General features: G+C 39.7%; 2 protein-coding genes across 2 annotated transcripts; both read left to right on the forward strand.

Moving 5' to 3' along the window:
- Positions 1 to 1,074: 1,074 nt before the first annotated feature.
- LOC146384982 (mpv17-like protein) lies at positions 1,075 to 7,617 on the forward strand. Its single transcript, XM_084930488.1, has 4 exons — positions 1,075 to 1,982; positions 4,080 to 4,150; positions 4,349 to 4,378; positions 5,539 to 7,617. Exons 1-4 carry the CDS (start codon positions 1,679 to 1,681, stop codon positions 5,779 to 5,781), a joined length of 648 nt encoding a protein of 215 aa, XP_084786614.1. The 5' UTR covers positions 1,075 to 1,678; the 3' UTR covers positions 5,782 to 7,617.
- Positions 7,618 to 8,553: 936 nt separating this feature from the next.
- On the forward strand, positions 8,554 to 21,364 carry bmerb1 (bMERB domain containing 1). The gene is made up of 6 exons (XM_084930495.1): positions 8,554 to 8,854; positions 12,420 to 12,540; positions 14,251 to 14,324; positions 16,314 to 16,428; positions 19,176 to 19,258; positions 19,359 to 21,364. Exons 1-6 carry the CDS (start codon positions 8,767 to 8,769, stop codon positions 19,475 to 19,477), a joined length of 600 nt encoding a protein of 199 aa, XP_084786621.1. The 5' UTR covers positions 8,554 to 8,766; the 3' UTR covers positions 19,478 to 21,364.
- The last annotated feature ends 28 nt before the right edge of the window (positions 21,365 to 21,392 follow it).

A 21,392-nucleotide genomic window follows, 5' to 3' on the forward strand; every position in this document is an offset into this window, starting at 1 on the left:
CCCTACATGACCAGGTTCCTGCTCCTACAAATCTTCTGAGACATAAATTCCAGCAGTCGGCGCCTCTATTCATCGGATCAGGGCCTTTTTCCGTGATCTAATTTTGAATCCAGAGCAGAACACGTTTTGGAGGTGTTGGCATCTAAACTTTGGAAAGGCATTCTTCCTTCTGTCAGGTTACTGAAATCAATGCTTCATTTTCATTTTAAATGAGCTTTTCCTGCAACATACCCTTTGGGTTACACAGTAGATTCTTTGTAAGTATGCCTGTGTGAGTGCATGTACTTATGCTTGAATGTGTGTTTGTGTGTACTTTATGCCTAGGTGTGTACTGTGTGCTGGGTTATGTGCAGTGCTTAGGTTTTTATTTATTTATTCATTTTATTTTAATTTATTTTTCCCTGGGGGGGGCAGGTATCCTAAATGGAAAGCTCCTTATTAGTGGCTTCAAATGTCACAAGAACTGATGAACTGGGGTCTGACAGTTCACATTTCTTAAAGAATCTGTATCTTCTGCTGAACTGCATTACACATGTATTGCAGGGGGGGGGGGGCAGTAAATAAAAGTCCTCATTCCTATAAATTCAGCAATATCTACAGTTGTTTGTGTCACTTTTAGATCAACTTCTTGTAGGATTGGTTTGATTCAATTCTTCTTCTTTAGCTGTTCTCCTTAGGGGTCACCACACAGGACCATCTGCCCCACCTTATCCCTAGCATTCTCTTCTGTCACACCAACCCTATTATGGATTAAACACAATGGAATTTAGTATAATTAGTCAAGTATTTTACTGACTTACCTTCTACTTGACTTTTGCATTGTGCTACTTTTATACCTCTACTCCACTTTATTGTGGATGTAAATCTTGTACTCTGTTCTCCAAACGATTTATTTGAAAGCTTTAGTTACTTATTATTTTGCTACCTATTAATGTTAGACCGTCATAGATTTAAATTAATATAAAGTTAACGTTATATACACATTTGTAAAATCATACAATACATACATAATTCTTCGATCCTGGGAACTGAAAAACACAGTTGTAGTCTCCGTCCTTGGTAGCCTGTGTTATTATAGCCTGTGTTATTATCCCCTGAACGGACCCTGTCAGTACTGCCAGTGATTTTCTGCAGAGAAGATTTAGGTTTGAAGTCGAGTCTTTGATCTGTTGCCCTTGAGATGCTGGATCTATTAGCCTTGTCATGATGTAAAGAAGACATTATTTGACAGAGAAGCCTTCGCACTTCACGGTCTGGTTGTTCATAAAAGCGTCACTTGAGGTATGATCCTCGCGGTGAAGCGGACATATTCCTCTGGACGTTCCAGCCCCGCCCCTTCAACACTGCTTCTGTTTTTCACGTAAAAAAGGGGGCGTAGTAAATGTAAGCAGAAGGAAGCTACCTTTGCGCCGGCTGTCAGTCCAGTGCCGGTTACAGCTGTATGGTGTTTGCCAAGCAAGTATCCTAGCTATGATTTTGTGTTTTTATAGCGTAAATTACACGAGAAACGTAAAGACTCGGTGGTAGGTGAATACTGTGATGTGGAGAGAGTGAAGACCCGTGTGTGACTGTTAAAGTATACGCGTTTAGCTAGCACATCACAGTCAGTCGTTTTGTGGTTAAAAGGACTTGAAATAGGTTTTTATTTTCACTTCACGGGGTAACGGCAGCTAAAATAATGCTAAAGCTGTTTTTAAGACATGCCCGTCGCTTTCCGTGGGTTACCAACGTGACACTGTACGGCTGCCTGTTCGCCGGGGGGGACTTCGTCCACCAGTGGTTCTCCGGGAGGGAGACCATCAAGTGGAGACAAACACGGAACGTCGCGGTGGTCGCGTTTAGTTTCCATGGCAACTTCAATTTCTTCTGGATGCGTTTCCTGGAGAGGAGATTTCCCGGGAACTCTATCGGGATGGTGATGAGGAAGCTGTTCCTGGACCAGACGACGGCGGCGCCCCTCGCCACCAGTGTCTTCTACACAGGTCGGTGGGCTGTGGGAGGCACAGGCTGGAGGATTTCTGACGGCGGTTAATGGTTCATCTCACAGCTGATCGCCTCTCTGTCCATTTGTAATCAGACCCATGCCCTCTCTGTGCTCCTTTCATGTGGCGTAATATCACCGATTGTTCCTTGTCTCGTGACACAGACGAGCAGAGGTCAAGTGCAAGACATGAAGGAGTGGATTATTACCACTAACTGGGCGGACTACGACTGATACTGCCAGCAGATATTGCTTCATTACAGTGGTTTACTTTAGATGGGAAGTGATAAAATTCCTCCCTATCAGAACCCGGATCACAAAGGGACCTCAATCCTAGCAAGTTTTTAATAATAAATCCACAGAGGAAAAAATCAAAGAACACATGCTCATTTAAACATTTGACATATCTGCTGTCAAAGCTTATGATTACAGCTTTGAGAGTCGAGTAAAAGACTTAAATAACATTTAATTAAAATAATCGGATGAACAAAGACTTAGAAAGCAAGCAGAAAAGGAGAGCCAAGTCAGATTACATGGAAAACAAATACTGAAAATAATACAAATATGAAAAATGAAATCAGAATTGCATACTTTTTTGCTAGATTTAATTAGATTTTTATTATTCATCCAGAGCTCAAAAGAAATCCTCCAGAATGTACAAATAAGATTATAAGCGGTTGTAATTTTCTTTGCAAAATACATTTTTGTTCATCAAATGACTAAAAATAACAGGAAACTGATTAGAATTTTCTTTAACATGCAGACCATTTGAGTTCTTGTATGTAGTCACTCCCCTAGAATGGCTCATTACAAACCAAAAAAACCCCTGATTTTAGTATTTATGTTCCCCAGTATGTGCTGATGTCGAGACATAATGCAGGGGGAAAAGATTTTTTGGGGGGTACCGTAGAAATGGTTTTATTCAGCAGAGCAGAGCAGCTCAGTTGTTTTACAGTATTCATTACTGCTGAGCAAAAGTTGTTGTGGACTCGGGCAGTATTTTCACAATAAGTTATTGTGTAGCTTGTGCTTTCATGAGGTCCAGAAGTGTCAGTAAGGCTCCAATCCACTCAGATACAATCATAACAATATACAGCAATATTGCTGGTATAAATTTATCAGAACTTGTTATTGCAGTCTGTCACAAAACCTTTCTTTTGTAACTTCTCCTCTAAAATTGCTTCTAGTGCTCAAAAAAAACTACAGATTTTATAACTATAACCTTAAATGTTGAAAGTGGAATAATCGGTTTTGGACATAAACTATTGAAAGTTAAATTAAAAATGAACTAGAATCAAGATAGTATAGTAAAATTAATATTTTCCCTTTTTTGTTAGGGAATAATAACCAATACATGCAAGACAGATTAAAGAATTTATTCAGAAATGGAGATGGATGGATTTTTTTAAAGCCAGACCAGCATGTTTAGTTAAACACTTAAACGACCTAACATGGACCTATTTGACTCACTTCAAATGTGGAAACAGTTGAATCCTTAAAAATTGAGATACAGAAATGAATGTATTTGAGGATTAGACTCAGATGACCCATCATGCCAGAATGAAATCCTAGCGGAGATATGATTTAGGACAGCATGCCCCGGAGTCTAAACGCTGCTGGTGGTGAAAATGAATACAGAAGCTTTAATAGAGTTCTGGCTGAGGGGTTTAAACAAGATGGGGTAGAGGTGGGGTCTGTGGGAACAGAGATTTAAAACATGCAAAGCAGAGGCTGATTGGCACAAAGAAGGCGAGTGAGAAAATGATTGTACTAGAGTAATGACGTCAGTATTGAGATTGACGGTACAGGGAAGCGGTAGCCGTGTAGAAAGCAGAAAAGCAGCTGAACACTCAGGGAGGCAGGCAGATAAGTGATTACAGATCCTCATTGAACTTACACATACGCTTCATAAACTCCATAATGATAGTGGAAAACAGTGTACACTGGGTTATTGTACTAATTTTTGTTTCAAATGTGGCTATATGTTTATCAAGATCTTCAAAAAACATGACATGATTATTTAATATGTTTATACTGTACAAACTGCATTGGTCTTCCTGCACTGCTTATCAATCAGTCAAATCTCATGTGCCTCCAGGTGTCAGTTTCTTGGAGGGCAAAGAAGACATCTTTGAAGACTGGAGAGAAAAATTCCTGAATACTTATAAGGTGAGTCACAGACACAGGCTGTTATTTTCTAAAGTCGTGACAGTTAACAGTACCTGTTTCAAAGCAGAAGAGTCCAATGTGTTTAGTGCTCAAATCCCAAACATCCGCAGTTTTATTGGTACAAACCGTTTATTAGGTGCTCTTCTGATTATGTTTTCTAGTTCTTATTTTGTGCTTTGTTTGTATCTCTCTTCTCAGACAGGGCTAATGTTCTGGCCATTCATGCAGGTAAATATCAGCAGCATCATCATCACCTTATGTTCATTAATATAATTGGTTGAAGCTATGTAGAGTAATTGTGCAATAAAGTTCAGGGATGAAGGGTATATATAAAAACAACACATTTTTAGTGGCTAAACAAAGTGACCTGAGCATCATTTATTTAAAATGTTACATATTCTGAGTAAGTACAGTATAATAAGAGGGACAGCTCAATGTCAACCAAAAGTATTTAATTTTGTGTAATGTACTAGTTATTTATTAATTAGAGCTATTTGTATGTATTACAGCTATTTTTGTTGTATTTTGTAACTTTGTAATGTATTGCATTATTTATGTTAATTTAGTTAGTAACTTTTGTTACTGTCTTGGAGCAACTGTGACCACATATTTTTCTCTGGGAAACAGTATTCTGACTCTGATTCAATGATCTGCTTTGCTACATTTGAACTATTTTCATCAAGCAAAGACCAAAAACAGATACCATCAGAAATCAAAGTCCATACAGTGAGATCAGCAGAGCAAGGGGCACATGAAGGTTCAGGTTTAGACATAACAAAAAATAAGGACAATGCCAAGGTAGGAAGTAACACATGAAGAAAAACCAAGCTTAAGAAAGAACCAAAAGACAAAATGGTAAATGTGGAGAAATGAAGGCTCACGCTAAACACGAAGACAGAGACGAGGGAACTTGGAGGTCAAATGCATTAGTATTAAAGGATGAGGCAAAGGAGAGAACTGAGAGGGGGAATCACTGAAGACACTTAGCACAAGTAATAAACTCAAAGTAGAAACTGAAACTTAAACAGAAACCCAGCTAAATGGGCATCCAAAAAAGTCCATGAAAACCAGAGAAGAAACCTAAGTCAAATACCACAATAAAGTTACAGTTCATTGTACTGCATTAGCAGCAGAAACATGAATCAAAACACAGGATTGTAAAATGATAGCTTATTACTATGAAACTATGAAGTAAAAACAGAAATAAAATATCCTGTAGTATCACAAAAATCAATCTCTCTTTTCTGTGTTTCTTACGTACTGTATTGGGTCATTGTCCACACCTTTTACCCTCCAGTTGCTATCCATACCACTGTGTTAAATAACAATCAGTAGACATTTATGACATAATAGTGATGACGATATGCTGTTATCTCAATTTCTCTCAGTTTCTGAACTTTGCCTTGGTGCCTCTGTATGTGCGGACCACCTTCACTGGCTGCTGTGCCTTCATCTGGGCCACTTTCTTGTGCTTCTCACGTCAGACCGGTGACGGCACAGCTGGTGCTGCGCTGGCGTGGATGTTCCCTCATAAAGACGATGATGCCGAATACACTAAAGAGAAAGTAGACTCAGAAGACAAGGTGGATGCCCCCAGCAAAGGGGCAAGGCCATGTAAACCCACACAGTAGCAGAGTCAGTCGTTTTTATGAAAGGCGACAAAACGTCAGCTGGACTAGTGGACTGCGGTCTAACTCAGCTGATGTTACACTAACACTGCCAAGGTCACAGGTCAAAGACTCGGTGAGATAAGAGTGAAAGTGCTGAAAAAAACTCCAGCATCTTGAATGTATATGCAGAATAGTTTTATTATTTATGCAGTATATTAGCTCTGTGGGAAAACATTCGGATCTATCCTTCCATACCACAGTGACTATGACCATCGGCTTTTTTGTTCATTTTTATTAATGCCATCTTGTGTTTGTTCCACAAGTAAGGTCCTTTTTTTAAAAAAAAAAATTAACTTGATTTCCTTGATTTGCATCAAAGTGAAAAACTGAATAGTGTACAAACAATTTCCACCATGTGGACACTGGCAGCTAATTTATTAGCTTAGAATTTTAATTAATGATGATTTGAGTCACATTTTAAACATTTAAATCTCAGCTTAACCTTTCATCTTTGGCTGAAAGAGTGCCTGATCGCTAAGAAATATCCCAAATGTTTCCAGTTTACATTTTAGTATATGATGTATCGAATACAGACATACCCAGGTACCTGTTAGGATTGTCACAATGTACGATTTTTACTTCGCATGATTTTCATGGTCAAAATAATTCACTGATATTATTACAAAATCCATAAAAAACATCAACAAAAATAAAACTAAAGCAACAAGAAAGTCTGTAGGAATAGCTGTACAAACATGAAAGTAATAACAATTACAAAATTATCATAATTTCAGTTTTAAATATCACTGTTATTATGAATAACATCTATCATGACACCTCTAGTACCAACAATATGTGATATTGTTTTATATGTTTGTATTATCAATTTATAGGTGGCTCATTTTTACATAAGAACGCTAATGAACTGAGTGCACAGTATGAATCCATTCACGCACAAGAAAAATGTAATCAACACTAAAACAGATCTGAAAACACAGTTTTGATTTGCACATTTTCAGTCATCGTCACTTCACTATTTAATATGCAGTACTGAGAAAGTTAAGGGTTATGCCGTGTTGGTCTAATAAAAACTGGGAAAGCTTGTCTCAAACATCCATTTACTTGAAAGGAAGAAATGTTGCCTGCCTGTTTTTGTAACCTTTGTTAATATTATACCATCGCATGGGCTCAACCATCTCTATAAATATTACTTTATAGATACTTTATAGAACTTGCCTGCATAAAAAATGTTAAATCACACGCCTCTGGCTTTTATAAATCGAGTGCAGCTAGAGTACAGCAGTTTGTTATGTTATATGTAGACTTTAATGGCATACTTCTCTTTTCTGTTTCACACAGATAATTAACTTTTTCTTTCTGTTTCCATGTACTACTGGAATTTATGGAGAGCTTTTTTGGTACGCACATTTGGTGCGATTACATATTCATTCTGAGTGTGTGTGGCTATAACATTTCATCTGTCTCACAAGACGAAATTAGTGCTGTTAATAACATATTAATATATGAAGCATTGCTGGATCTGAGGTAAAGAAAAACATTTTAATCACTACTGTATCTTTTATCAGAGATTAGAGTGTATGTATCTTAATAATAACTTCCGATTTCCTGACTGTATGTGTGCTGATACCCTGGAGCTGAAATGTCCAAGAAATGAATATTCCTTTTGTTTCTATGCTATTTTTCGACAGTCAAAACCTTCTGTTTTTACTGGTTTTGTTGTCACAGAGCACAAATGGCTGCTGTTGACTGTGAAAACTCATCTAATTACTTCTGCACTAACTGCTGGAAATATAGTAATAATATTTATTGTTGAATAAATCGAGAAAATTTCATTAATTTATTGTTGGGTTTTTTTCTTTTTACTGAGCACAGTGACAACACCATTGTAGCTACACAAATGAAATGGACATTAATGAGCTTGTTCTTGTACCTACAACAGAACAATGGTCAATAGCCTCACAGGTTTCTTCACAAAAGGTGCCTTTTGTTTGTTTTGGCTTGAGTTCAAGAGGAAAATCCCTCCTATGGATTACTTGCCATTTAGATGGACTACAGGTATTTTGAAAATCAAAGCTTGTAAATAAAGCACTTCCCACTCACAGTCGAACTCTATAGCCTTTGTACGTACTTTTGCAAGTTAGTAAACTTAAAAAATGAAGCTTCCTTTTTTTCCATTAAAGTGGTTTCTAAATTTGTAACAGATTGTTCAAAAAGATGTTTGCCTGATTTTCCGTAAAGCAAACTGACCAACTGTGTGAAAACACCAGCTTGCAATACACTGAATACAACCATCAAAAACATTAATGTTTACTAGGAAATTGAGTGGCCCTATTGTTTTCAGATAACGTATCCTTTACTTATCCCTTAAGTTGGGAAACGGATTTATTACAACAGTTCACTAAGTTCATCATAACGAGTAACAAAATAGCTGAAAAAGCAGAATAATAAAAATATTTCAATAAAATGACAGCGTTGTTCATACACACACACACACACACACATATATGTGTGTGTGTGTGTGTGTGTGTGTGTGTGTGTGTGTGTGTATGCGCGCGCACTTCTATTTAGTGGCGAGCCTGCATTTGCGAAAGACGGATAAGTGGAAGAAGAAACAAATAAATTTGTATATATAATTATATATATATATGAAATTTCAATTACTAAATAAAACATAGGTAAATATTTAGATTAGGTTGTGTGTTTTATTTTTTAATTTATTTTTCCCTCTTCTCTCAATGCGTTCTCGGTGATAGTGGGTGTCTCCCAGCCTTTACATCCCTGGCCGCACTGCGCATGCTCTCTACATCCTCTCCATCCACACGTCGAAGGACTTGAAACCTCGAATAAAGATGCTCAACGTCTCGGGTCGCTGGAGCCTTGTCACCGGGTGAAATTTGACTTATCTCAAAGGTCGCACAGACTCAGAGACGAGACGCAGAAGGACGACATCGTTTCTCGGTTTCGGCGCGCGTGCACTCCACCGACATGGAACTGAAGAAATCTATATCGGACACCGAGCGCGCGCTCAGGAGCTACGGAGCTGTGTCGGAAACGGCGTGGACAACGGACAAAGGTGAGCGTCGTCAACGAAAAACAATAAAATAAAAGGTAATAAAGACAAAAACGGGAGGTGTGGCGGGAAACGGGCAGCTGTGGTCTCAGCTTTTCTTCAGTGTGTGCTTCGCTGTCAGGATGCCCAGTCAGCACTTAGAGTTTAAATGGTTAAAGCGTGACTCACAAAAGGTTTGGGATGGGATCAATAGCGCTGCCTTGGTACTAAAAAGCGTATTACGTCCCTTATGTGCAAACCGTGGGTAGCATATTGCGCCCTTTGTTAATGAATTTTAACCACTAAAGGTCTCGGACGCAGCGCATTTGCAAACTTGTGGATATTTAATTGTGAGCTGATAAGATGCAGCAGGAGCACTAGCTCTGAGTGATCACCCTGCTCCTCTGCTCTAACCAGTGTACGTATATCTATATGAAAGGGCTCAAGAGGCAGCTTTAAAAAATGTTGTTATTAACTCTATTCCCCACTTTCAGTGATTATTTATGGGATTCATTTTGCGTAGCTGTGTTGGTGAGACTCACAAGTACCAATAATAAATATAACAACAACAAATTAAGGCTAATTTGTTGTTGTGATAATAGAGCACAAGCTGCAAAAACGCCAAACAAGACATTAAATTCAACATCACACGAACCTGTCTTATTTGTTCTATTTAAGGCTGCATATAAAATGCACACTCTCTCATTTATTAAGTAGTGTCTGAAGTAGCTCAGAGCTCTGTCTCCTCTTCAGATAAGATGAAAAAAAGAGGAAAATCCTCCCCATGGACAGCCAGAATCAATAAAATATTTGCTTGGCATTCATGGTTGTTAGATGATTGATTAATCTATTTTTATGTCACATACCTAATGGATTTCATCTTTAGTCAATACCACGCATGTTAGATGATAAAATGAAATGGTTGTTTAGTTTTAATGCTGATTTGGATTTGTGCCTGTGGCAATATTAATGCACAGTCATGATCAAATGAAATCATTCAAACGCAAAGCTTCGGGATGGGCATAAAGCAGGAAAAACAGAGTTTGTTTACATCGTCTTAGATGTTTCTGTTATTTTGTCCCGTTCTTGTGTGATAAAAAGTGTTTTAGTGACGTAGCTGAATGACGAAGCTAGAGAAATATAAGAGACTTCAGAGGTAGACTTTTTTTTTTTTGAGGTAGACTTCAGAAGTGTCCCTCCTGATTCCAGTCATCATCATCACAGGGGAGTATTGTGTGAAGAAACTTCCAGATTAAGTCTGAGAAGAAAATGCAGAGGATATTTTTAGAAACAGATCCAGCCATTGCTCTCTCGCTCTCTCGTTCTCTTTCTGCTACAAAGACAAACATACAGGCAGAAAACAACACAGAGGTACAACAAAGGCAGCTCCCTGCAGGTTTGTGTCCATCTATTAGGCAAATAGCTCACATGTTTGCCTTGCACTTTCTATTTTGTGCCCACCATCTGTTTTTTTTCTTCTTCTTTTCCCACTGGAGGGGGGTGTGGTCCAGCAGCAGTGTGTACAGTGTGACTGCAGCATGTGTCAGGGGGTGTCTGCATTCGATGTCATACAGGCACTGACATTTCCCTGTTGTTAAACCCCATGTGGCTGCTGCAGTACACACGATCCTGACTCTCAGGGTTGTTTTAGCCTCATTAAGTCGTAATCCTGAAGTACACCAATGAGCCAGTTAGTTTTAGTGAAACTGGGGTAGTTCAGGTGTGGTTTACATTGGCTGGATTTTGTTGTCAACCTTACCTGTCTCTGAGGAAAGCGCCACTTTTAATTATATTAGCATTTAATTACTTATAGTGTTTTTAGTGCTCAGTAGGTGTTAGCGGCTTGTTGGGTTCAGAGAGAGCTGTTAAGACATTATTGAGCTGGCACTTTGCCACTTTTAATGGTCTGGTCAGGACCTAATGCAGCTTGGTGTTATTGATGATGAACACGTGGCTGTAAGCGAGGCAGAGGAACGTGCGAGGAAGAAGCAAGAAACAGTAAAAAAAAAAAAAAGAAGAGGAGATAGAGGAAACGCATTTAAAACTTTAGTTCGTATCTCGCTGATACAAACTTTCGCAACTGCGTCTTTTGTCAGCAGACGTGTCAGATGGTGATTCAACATCAGCAAGGCACAAACAAAGTGTGCCCTCCTGTGCAGACTTCTGTCTGCTGTGGTGAGTCAGCTCCATCCTCAGCAAGCATCCATGAAAAGTATCACAAACGCACACTGCAGTTTGTGTTGCTGCAGGAGGACGGAGGGCTGATCCCGACCCCCTAATATTACTGTACATACTTTGAATAAATCATGCGTCAGAGTGTGTTATAGACGCAAATAACTGTTTAATCAGGTGTATTGTGACGTGGCATCTGTAGACTGGACATTATGTCCTGTTGTCCTGGCATCACTTCACAGCCTGAGTGGGAAGAAGGAATGACAGACACTTAGAATACTTGTAATTTCCATATGGAGAAGTGAGTATTTATATGAGAAGATCAAGTAAGGTACACTATATAACTGTCTTTTCAGACACTTTTACGCATTAGTATTTTTATCATAACAATACTTTTATGTAATTTCCAGCTTAGTATGTTTATTAATCCATTCTACTAGAGTAGCTTTGCATAATTAGCAGTAAAAAAAATATCTTTATTTACTTTACACCGAGCTCCCCTTCAGCCAGGTACAACACTTCCCATAATGCAACTTTGTAAAGTTCTTCATTGGTCCCTTTGTCAAAGCCTTGGTGAACCAGGCTTTCTCTTCTGAGGAGGAAATCAGCACACCACCATGCTAAACACTTTCACACACACAGAACATAGATAGGTTTTCCATATTGGCTGGATTTATGCTGTTGTCCGTATGCTGAGCCGCTTCATCAGGTGTTGCGGCATTTTTGTGGTCGGTGCATTGACGAGTGCAATAAGTGGTTTGTCTGTATAGTAGCTGCAATGTTTCTGCATGTTACTGGCAGAGATGGAGTGTGAGGTCAGTTCCAGCTTGGGAAGAAATCAACGAGAAGCCACATCTGGTCATCGGTCCGTGCTGAAAGTACTTTTTCTGTCTCTTTGGAAAATACTTGTGATATATTCCTGGTTAATTCCTTTCTTATGGGCGATTGGAAGCTTTCAGAAAAAAAATCTGTAATTTATGGCTGAAGCACTGCTTTGATTTTAAACTTCAGTTCACCTAACTCAATTACCCACACCTCTTTCTCACCAAATATCATGCCCTTGGGTGCAGTGATATGACATGTCACACCGAGAGGAGGTGAGAAGTGAGTTTGCCAAGAAGCTGACGGTATGAGAAAGTTTTCAAGGATGAAACGAAAGGAGTGAACTTTCCAATGCACATGTGACATCAAATCAAAAGAATGAGGAATTTACATTTTAGAGCTTTAATTAGATGCGGCCAATGGAAGTAAGCCATGTGTAGTACTTGTTCTCTGTAATTTAAACCAAGCAGGCATGGTTGAACTGTGAAGGAGTGTCCAGAGTGAATAAAACTATGGTTCAAGAATGTCTTGTAGGTCTGTCTTCTTTTATTGCATTGTTTTTCCTCTGTTTGTCTTCCCTCCCTCTTCCTCTCAGGTCACTCAGATGTGTCAATGGCAGAGAGCACAATGTCTCCAGAGGAGATCGAGGTGGAGATGGCTCGTATCCAACGCCTGCGGGAAGTCCTGGTGCGCAGAGAGTCAGAGCTGCGCTTCATGTGAGTGTCTGTGTTTTTTCTGAGACCAGAGGTTCGCCTTTTTTTGAGGTTTTTTTTTTTTTAACCGAGACACAGTTGATACTCTTAATACAACACAAAGGCATGCGTGTTACTTCCTTCACACATACATTAAGCTTGGTGCTCAATATTTAGGGAAGCTGTCGATTTATCCATTGATTATTCCGAAGGCTGGACATGCATGTAGCAGCTGAATGAGTCATCACTGATGGACTCACTGGCCTCCTAGCTTAAAGGATTATAGACCACTGCTGAAAAAGAAGTTTTAACAGCATTATATACCCGCTCAGTGTATCGTTTTAAAACTAAAAATGGAAATACAATGCTTTGTTTATTTTTGTGCAAAACTATATCCACATTTCTCACCAATGAACCGTGTAGTTTGGGGGGTAACTGCATGTTTAGTATCTGCCCAGTGATGGTCGAAGTATCAGATGAAGCTGATAAAGATTTAAAAAATCCCACAGTGTTGCACTGTAATAAAAAGCCCACTTGCAGGGCTTAATTAGGTCACCATGCTGCTTATTGTTATCTCTCTGCTGTCCGTCCTCACGTGCAGGCACAGACACACCAAGTAGCAGATGGCGTGTCAAAGGTTGCTGGAATCTACTAATACCGATGAGAGAGTAAAACACAAGGCAGAGGAGGGAGATATACAGAGCGAGGGATCTAGGAGGGGAGAAAGGAGAAGGAGGGAGGTGTAAAACACAGCAACTGGGATACATGCAGGGAGGAGGAGGAAGGAGGCAGGAGGCTGTGGATGAGTCATCGTCCTGATCTATCACAAGGAGAATTAAATCTGTTCCCCACACACACACACACACACACACACACACACACACACACACACACACACACACACACACACACACAGACAGGGATTTAGGGAATAAAAAGGGAAATTGCCGAGGCCCCAAGGGTGAGACATGAGGGCTACAGGAAGCACAGAGAGCATGCAGGATTGATTTTTTTTTGTCGTTGTGTGTTTTCCGTCTCGACACACTTAACACACTCACTCCTGATGTGTGAGCTCGAGGCTATGAAATCTTAATGACAAGAACAAGAGCGGAGTTTATTCAACAATATCCAGCTAATGGTGATTATTTAGAGATTAACACTGAAACTGTTTGCTAATGAATTAATAAGTTCAGTGACAGAAATGAATTGAATGTGGGTAATTTATTCTGAATAATAAAAACCATTCAGAGTGCTTTGGTGGGCTCGCTTTTTAAAATGTTTGTTAACTGAATGTGTTTTGAATGGCTTTTTATATCAAGCGAAGTGATGTGAAGACTCTGTGTTGTACTGTGTGTTGTGCTCGAGGAAATTGTGGCAATCGTTTTTGTGTAGCAAAACTGATAAAATGGCAGGTTCGGAAATTGGCAGCTTTAGAGATAAAGTCAGAAAATTAGTTGCAGAAAGCTAAATTCTTCACCTCATAAAGACTTAATATAAAAAAAGGCTCCGCTTGTTAGATTAGAAAATCCTTCAAACTAATTATCCAGCTCCTCTACATCAGATTATTATTTATTTTTTTCAGGATTCCTTATTATACAGTGTTGGTCTGCCTGACGTCATGTCAATCAGATAAATATGTCAGAAATGGAAGTGGAAGCAGCTAATAATATCAGTTTGTCTGTAATCTGATGGAAGCCAGCGCTTTACTTTTATTTCTCCCTTTTATCTTTTCAGGATGGATGACATTCAGCTCTGCAAAGACATCATGAGTTTAAAGCAGGAGCTAAGGCAAATTGTCGCAGTACCAGGTACAATTAACAGTCACTCATGGAAATTCTGCATCAAAATCAGGCGATAAAGAACTCACAGTTGTTCCTCTGCATGCAGAACTGTCCACACTCTCTGTTTAGACTTGACCAAAAATAGATCTTTTGATAGAAAGTGCAGCTCACAGGAGGCCTATCGCCTCTGCAAGTATCATACTGATTTATAGGACGTGTCGTAACAATAAACGACGCAGGATTGATTGTAAGTCCCAGGGACACAGTGAAGTTATGAGGGAGAGATAAGCATACACACACACACACACACACTCACAAACACATAAACATCCATGCATCATCACTTTGAAGGAAACACAAGCTGACGGAGGTTTTCCAGGCAAAGAGTCTAAAATGAATTTCAGTAAACACTCATTTACTGCCTGCATGTTTTCATTGTGCAAAAACGGAATCAAATATTAGCCTACAGTCACTTCCAGCGTTGCCTGTATCAGAAATGCAGCGAGAATGTGCTGAAGTGGCTGACTGACGTCAGCTGCATCGCACATAGCAACCCAAATGCGTACATGAGGCTATGCATAGAGAGAACCTGGCAACAGCAGGAAAACACGCCTCCTCCGAGCGCATGTACATCATGTGTCAGTGTGTGTCAGTGTGTGTGTGTGCAGGAGGGATGCACACATGAGGATCAGGACTGACCTGTCAAACGCTTCCTGGATTTTATTTTACCACTTTGACAACCCAGCAGCATATACGAAATAATAGAAACACCCTGACAATACAATAACACATCCAGCATGAGTAGTTCTAATTTAGCCTGTGTGAAGGCTAAATTTTCCCCGCAGCTTGAATGAAGTAAATCCCTGAAGGGAATGTGGTTCTCGACTAGTTTGATGTGTTTTTTTTTAAAGAATTTTCTCATTTAAATTCCTTGTGTATTTGTGGAAAATTTATAAGGAATCTTCAATTTTGAGATCCAGATAGACTTAAAAAATAATCCCTTTTAATGGGCTCGGACTCACCTCTGACAGAATTACTTCTTCGGGAATGCGGCTAAGAAACAAGACAAACCAAATCAGTCAAATAGCCCCCTTTGGAAGAAGTAATTGAAGTACAGCACAAACGTAAATCAGATAAAGAGTAGTGTATATAACTAGTTTTGCCAACATTGATCAACATAGAAGGCTGCGCGAGAAAAACAGAAGTGTCTTGAGTTGAGGTGTGTTTTATTTTTTTCTAGCTTTAATTCATAGGAGAGAAGATATGTTACTTTCTTATCACATAAATTATTAATAGGATCGCATTATAACATAGTGTTCCTTTTATTTTGTCCACTTGCCACCTAGTCTGCACTGTCCTGTAAAATCTCACTGACATTCCCTTGTGCCAAAAGTGTTGTGTATGCTGTTAAGGGGGTTCTGGTATCCCATTACTCCACTCCAGGACAAAAGGAGTCATGTGACAGACCCAGCTACCTCTCCTGCGCCTGCTCCTCTGACTTTGGATTATGTGTCTAACCCGTGCATCCTTCAGGCTGTCCTGCCCCCTGGGAGCTTCGCTCTGTAGCTGCACTGCTCTATGTTAGGAAAAGCTGGTTTTAACAGTCATTTTTCATCCGCTTTTTCTCAAATAGCCTAGATATCAGCATTGCCAGACAGCCTACCGCTGCAGCCATGTGTCGATGTGACCTTTTCTGTTTTTACATACATCTGATTTGGTCTGTTAGTGTATATTCTGTGCTTTGGAGTGTGAAGGTTAGCTCTTTGAGGCAGGACAATACTGATGCTTGCAGATGCTTAATCCTTCAGCCAGCAAAACCAAAAAGAAGGCTCACAAACATTTGCATAATTGAATGAGTGCCTTATTTGTTATAAATTATGCATGAGTCAGAATTAAGGATCTGTTTTGTGACGTGACTCAGTGTTAAAGAGAATCTGACATTCCTGTAGGGTCGGTCTGTAGACATCAGATGAGTTGCTGCTGTCCGTCTTATTTTCTTCCTTGTTTTCCCCCCAGAGAAAGAAAAAACCAAGACGCACAGGCAGCGAGAAGAGGAACTGATCCTGAAGATCCATAAACTGGTGCAGAAGAGGGATTTTCTGGTCGACGATGCCGAGGTGGAGAGATTAAGGTACGGCCCTCCTAAGCTCTGAGCACAGCTCATATCTGGGATGACGTCTCTGTGTGCTGACTGTCTGTTTACTCAGATACCGCTGGCAGTTTATTTCTTCATTTGATCCTCATAGAAGAGTTGAGAAACAGCAGGAAGGAGACTCATTAGAGTAAATGTGTAGCGCGAATGTGAACTTGACTGAAGACGGCGAACAGGGGTCACTTCGTCATCACAGCAGTGTTTAGCTGTGTGTGTGGGAGGGAGGCTGACTGATGACTGTGGCTCTGCATTGTCTGCTCCCCCAGATAACCCACAGAGTGTGACACAGAGATAACTTTCAGATAGGCAAGATAATGGGTTTAAATCACAGCGTGAACAAATGTCTGTGGGACTCAAAAGATTAATTTTGAAACTGTGCCTTCAGATTGTTCTGGGTTATTTCGGTGTCATTATAATCATTTTTTGTGACGGTACTGAGTCACCACCAAAGAGTCTTAAAAGTGATTATCTTCTATCAAAATCAATGCCACATGTAGCATTAGATTACATCCAATCGTGTGTTCTCTTTAATTTCAGGTAACAGAGCTGCAAAGATAAATCTTTAATTTTATAGTCTACTGGGTCTACTGGGAGTTTTCCCCCACAGACATCTCTAGAGTTTATTGAGAAGATATCCAAAATGCCTTGCTGAAGCCCGAGGTCAATAGCCAGACTGCTTTAGGCTCATAGGAAGGCGAAAGTAATTCAAATAATAACTTGTTACAACACTATGCTGAAGAACATGTCTGAACATACAACATATTGAACCTTGAAGCAGATGAGCTGCAGCAGCAGAAGACCACACCAGGTGCCACTACTGTCACCTAAGAGCAGGAATCTGAGGCTACAGTTTGTCAGTTGGGCTGCTGCTGGTTATGTAATGATGTGAGGGATATTTTTATGATACTTTGGGGCCATTAGTACTAATTAAGCATGGTTTAAAATGCCACGTCACCCGAGTATTGTTGCTTACCGTGATTTCCTGAACTTTACTCAAATTGTCTCTGCAGTCACCCGATCTCAGTCCAAAAAAACACCCCTGGGATGTGATAGCATCATGGATGTGTGATGCCATCATGTCAATATGGACCAAAATCTCTGAGCATCATGTTGACAAGCTGTTTGTTGTGCTACAAGAATTAAAACAGTTGTTAAGGCAAAAGAGGTTCCATAATGTTACTACTAAGGTGTCAGTGATGACGTGGCTGGCGAGTGTATGTTTCTATATTTCCTATAAATTTGTTCAGAGGAAGCATATTGAAACAAAAATTCTCATTTAGGTCAGCAGATGTCATTTTGTTGAGTGTTTGAAGTCCTGTACAAAACTAAATGGTAGCCGACGAGGGTGCAGAGCAAGCTCCTTCCTAATATAATTTAGTGAGATACATGATTAAGTGTCTGAAAGACAGAGCAGATATAGAACCTAATAATAATCTTAATTTGTACTTCAATAAGGATGAAAGCATATTTATTGATCCTGATGACCAAAACGTCTCTGAATGTAGACCAGAGAAGGACAGAAAAACATTTTTATTATGCCTCTCTAGCTTCTGTATTCCAGCCAAGAATCTGTTTTCTTTTTTCGCCTCTTTTTGTCTTTAAATATATTTAAAACTGACCTCCGCCTCAAAGTGAAATTAACAGAAAAAATGGATTATTTGTTACCTTCTTCATCTTCATATTTTATTGCAGTTTGCAGGTTACAAGACCTCATGACTGCTTTGAAAACAGAAATATTGGATATATATAAAATGTGCTCAGTAGAGCTTACATTTTATTACTAAACTAATTATAGTTAATTCAGGACCACTGTAGTCCAAGGATTATTATTTCACTGAGCAGTAATTCATGTTTAGCAGCGTAGCTCTGTTCTGGAAGAGGCGCTCAAAATATTCTCAGCTTAGCTGTCAGCTTATCGGGTCTGGACTGTATTTGACAGATTTCTTTTGGACTAGTGCGAGTCCAGATACTGGTGGAGTTGATGTAGTAAAGTCATGGAAACTTTGGCATCTAGGAGGATGAGGTGATGATTGAGAGGTGAAGGGTTAAACGTTGGTAGGTCTGAAAAGGAAGATTGACAGAAGGAGCGGAGAGTGATTGACCTGAAGAGTGTGAGCAGAAAGATAACATGACAAGTACAGTGACGTCAAAAGAGTGAAAGAAGCGATTTTGACAGAGTGGGAAAAAGAGGCAAGAAGGAGAAAGTGACAAATAGAATAGAAAGAGACAGAAAGTGTTCATACATACTCGGATAAAGACAGGAAGGAGCTGAACTGACTCCAAAGCTTCAAAACAAGTAAATATGTTCCACTAGTGTATGTAGGCAGTGAGAGTGGATAACCCTGATATGATTCTGACTGACCACGTGGCAGCCAGTTAGATCAAAGTCTGCACAAAGGAAGGGGAAAGGTAACAGAGATAAAGCCTGTTTTTATGAAAGATAAGTCTGTAGTTGCTCAAAGTAATAAAAAAAAAACCCTGGTTGTTTCAGACAGTAGGCTTCACCAAGGCCCACTATAAGATGAGGATTGTCTTGAACTGTAAAGCATGTGTGCTCACTTTAATAGAGATTAAGAAGAAAAATGCAGAGCTTGAAAATACCAAAAACTGTGGCGCAGCCATGCTGTCCAGTCAGTCAGTCAGTCCAGTAGTGCTGCTTCAGTCAGATAAAAGCAGACATTTTCTGAATTTCATTCAGACTAAGATGTGGATGTTTTGTACCTCAGGGAGAAGGAGGAGGACAAAGAGATGGCGGAGTTCCTCAGGCTGAAGCTGATGCCTCTGGAACAGAAGCTCAAAGTCACACAGAGTGAGTGAGAGGTTAAAAATAACTCATGCACACCATCTTAAAGAGACAAGAGCACTGTATGTGATTATGTCTCTTTTTTCCCCTCTGCCTTTACGACAAGATCCTCCAAAGCCCAAGAGACAAATCCCTGAGCCGCCTCCCAACAAGCCATCCATCACCAAGTCAGGAGCGGCCATCATTAAGGACTGCTGCGGAGCCACCCAGTGTGCTGTAATGTAACTGACCCAAACCTGCTTATGGCCCCGACCCTGTGTCAGACACCGCACTTACATCACACGACATGACGTACATCACTTCCTGTTACTCGGAGAGTCACAGTCAACCACAAAACTGTTCAGGTATCAGATTCGTAGCTTAGTTTGCAAGAGGTTGGGAGCTGATCCCCGGTCGGTATTTAAGGGAAACTTTTATAGTAAGGAGCTTTTAACCAAGACCATGAAATAAAGGGAAAGGAAGCTGTGAAGAGAACTGTAAATAAAAATTATGTTGAAAGTGTTGATTTATTTATTCAGTCAGTTTTCAGATTGGTTAATTCCATCATGACAGGTTCAATGAGGATGGATCTCATCTGCAGAGCTACAAGCACAATGCCCATAAAGTGAACTGAATGCTGGGGTTCTCTGACAGGAAGAGAAAAGCTGATGTCTGACGACGGGTATTCATTCTTCATTTAGTGCTTAAAATCCAACCAGTGAATCTCTCAGTTGCTACATTTTATCATTTTCCCCAGGTGGGACAAACACAAGTGGCTCTGAAAAACAATATGGCTCCCTGTTAAGGGACTTATGCAAACTGATTTATATATGCTAATGAGGAGAGGGAGCCAGGTGGATGATTTTTTTCTACAAGTGCTGAGCAATATTATCAAACAGCAGTTTAATTCTTAAGGCATTTACAAATTAAACAAAGACTCAATGCTGAACAAACTAAGTTGCCTCTTTTCCACTGACGTGCTGCCAGTGCCTGTGTTGAACTGGTTCTGTATGACAGAGACTGAAGTCAGTGCCAAAAATCTGATACAATACTGTTGCCAAGCCGGAAGTTGAAACCACTAACATCAGGGTGGAGATACAAGAAATACAGAGATTATTCACCTGCAGATTCTGTCCACAGTACCCCCCCACCCCACTGAAATTACTCCAACCTTTGCTACATAACATCTGGTTCATTCTCAAACCTGTGGAAATGTCAGCTGGTTCTCAAAGGCTCTACGCAGAACGGCATCAGTGGAAACCAGATTAAAAATGAGCTCATATTAGGCTCAGTGCTAGTTAGCAATGTGCGTCCTATAGGAGAGGTCCAATTATGTTTCTAGAAGTTTTCAAAAGGACAGTTTTCTCTATCCAATCTGGAGTGAGATCACTGAGAATCATCAAAAGAAAACTCTTATATATCAGAACAACATTTAAATGGAAATATGATGGGAGAAAAGTTTACAATTCGTTTTGAGATAGAAAAAATATCCATTTACATCTTGTGTTCTGGGGAGTCCTCTAAATCAAATGTTATAGATGGTAGTAGAATAAAACTGGAACAAAAATGCATCTAAACTTTTTCCAACACAATTTATAGAGAGTGCCAACTAGCATCCAGCCTAATGACTCACCTTTATAGTTTTCAGGAACCCCTTTCATGATGACTTTGCCTGTATATGCCAACACTTGATCTTCCATCATCACATTTACCCTCCTCCCAAAATCAGCACATCAGAGGCCATATTAAGATCTGCATCATCAGCTGCCAGGAAGTGTTCACTGTGGTAGTGTGACATCATTCATCATCATTCTGGATATTGCAGAGAAACAACATGCATCCTTTGAACTTAAGTCTTGCGTTTTTAAAATGATAAACTCCAGGAAATGAATGCAACTCTGCTGTAAATGCCTCCAATAGATGGTGTGTGTTTGAGTGTATTTAGGACTTTAGTGTGACTCATGTCAAGCAAAGTGTTGCTCTCTGTCACTTTACCTTTGTTCTGATAACTTAGCATTCTGTAGTTGTAGTGGATTTATGAAGGTCCTAATGTCAAAGTATTGAACAAATATGCAGAAAATAAGCTGAAACTACCTGTACATATATGTTTAAATAAAGAGCATCTTTCAGGAACTCACTGTGTGCATGTTTGAATAATGAG

The sequence above is a fragment of the Perissodus microlepis genome, chromosome 6 (genome assembly GCF_051167445.1).
Source record: "Perissodus microlepis isolate ML-2025 ecotype Zambia chromosome 6, ASM5116744v1, whole genome shotgun sequence".
Taxonomy (NCBI): domain Eukaryota; kingdom Metazoa; phylum Chordata; class Actinopteri; order Cichliformes; family Cichlidae; genus Perissodus; species Perissodus microlepis.

Excerpts from the sequence above, each read along its gene's own strand:
- LOC146384982 (XM_084930488.1), top strand. The coding sequence starts at position 1,679 with ATGCTAAAGCTGTTTTTAAGACATGCCCGTCGCTTTCCGTGGGTTACC. Across the intron at positions 4,151-4,348 it reads AATTCCTGAATACTTATAAG|ACAGGGCTAATGTTCTGGCC; the intron begins GTGAGTCACAGA and ends CTCTCTTCTCAG. Across the intron at positions 4,379-5,538 it reads TGTTCTGGCCATTCATGCAG|TTTCTGAACTTTGCCTTGGT; the intron begins GTAAATATCAGC and ends AATTTCTCTCAG.
- bmerb1 (XM_084930495.1), top strand. The coding sequence starts at position 8,767 with ATGGAACTGAAGAAATCTATATCGGACACCGAGCGCGCGCTCAGGAGC. Across the intron at positions 8,855-12,419 it reads GGCGTGGACAACGGACAAAG|GTCACTCAGATGTGTCAATG; the intron begins GTGAGCGTCGTC and ends TCTTCCTCTCAG. Across the intron at positions 19,259-19,358 it reads GAAGCTCAAAGTCACACAGA|ATCCTCCAAAGCCCAAGAGA; the intron begins GTGAGTGAGAGG and ends CTTTACGACAAG.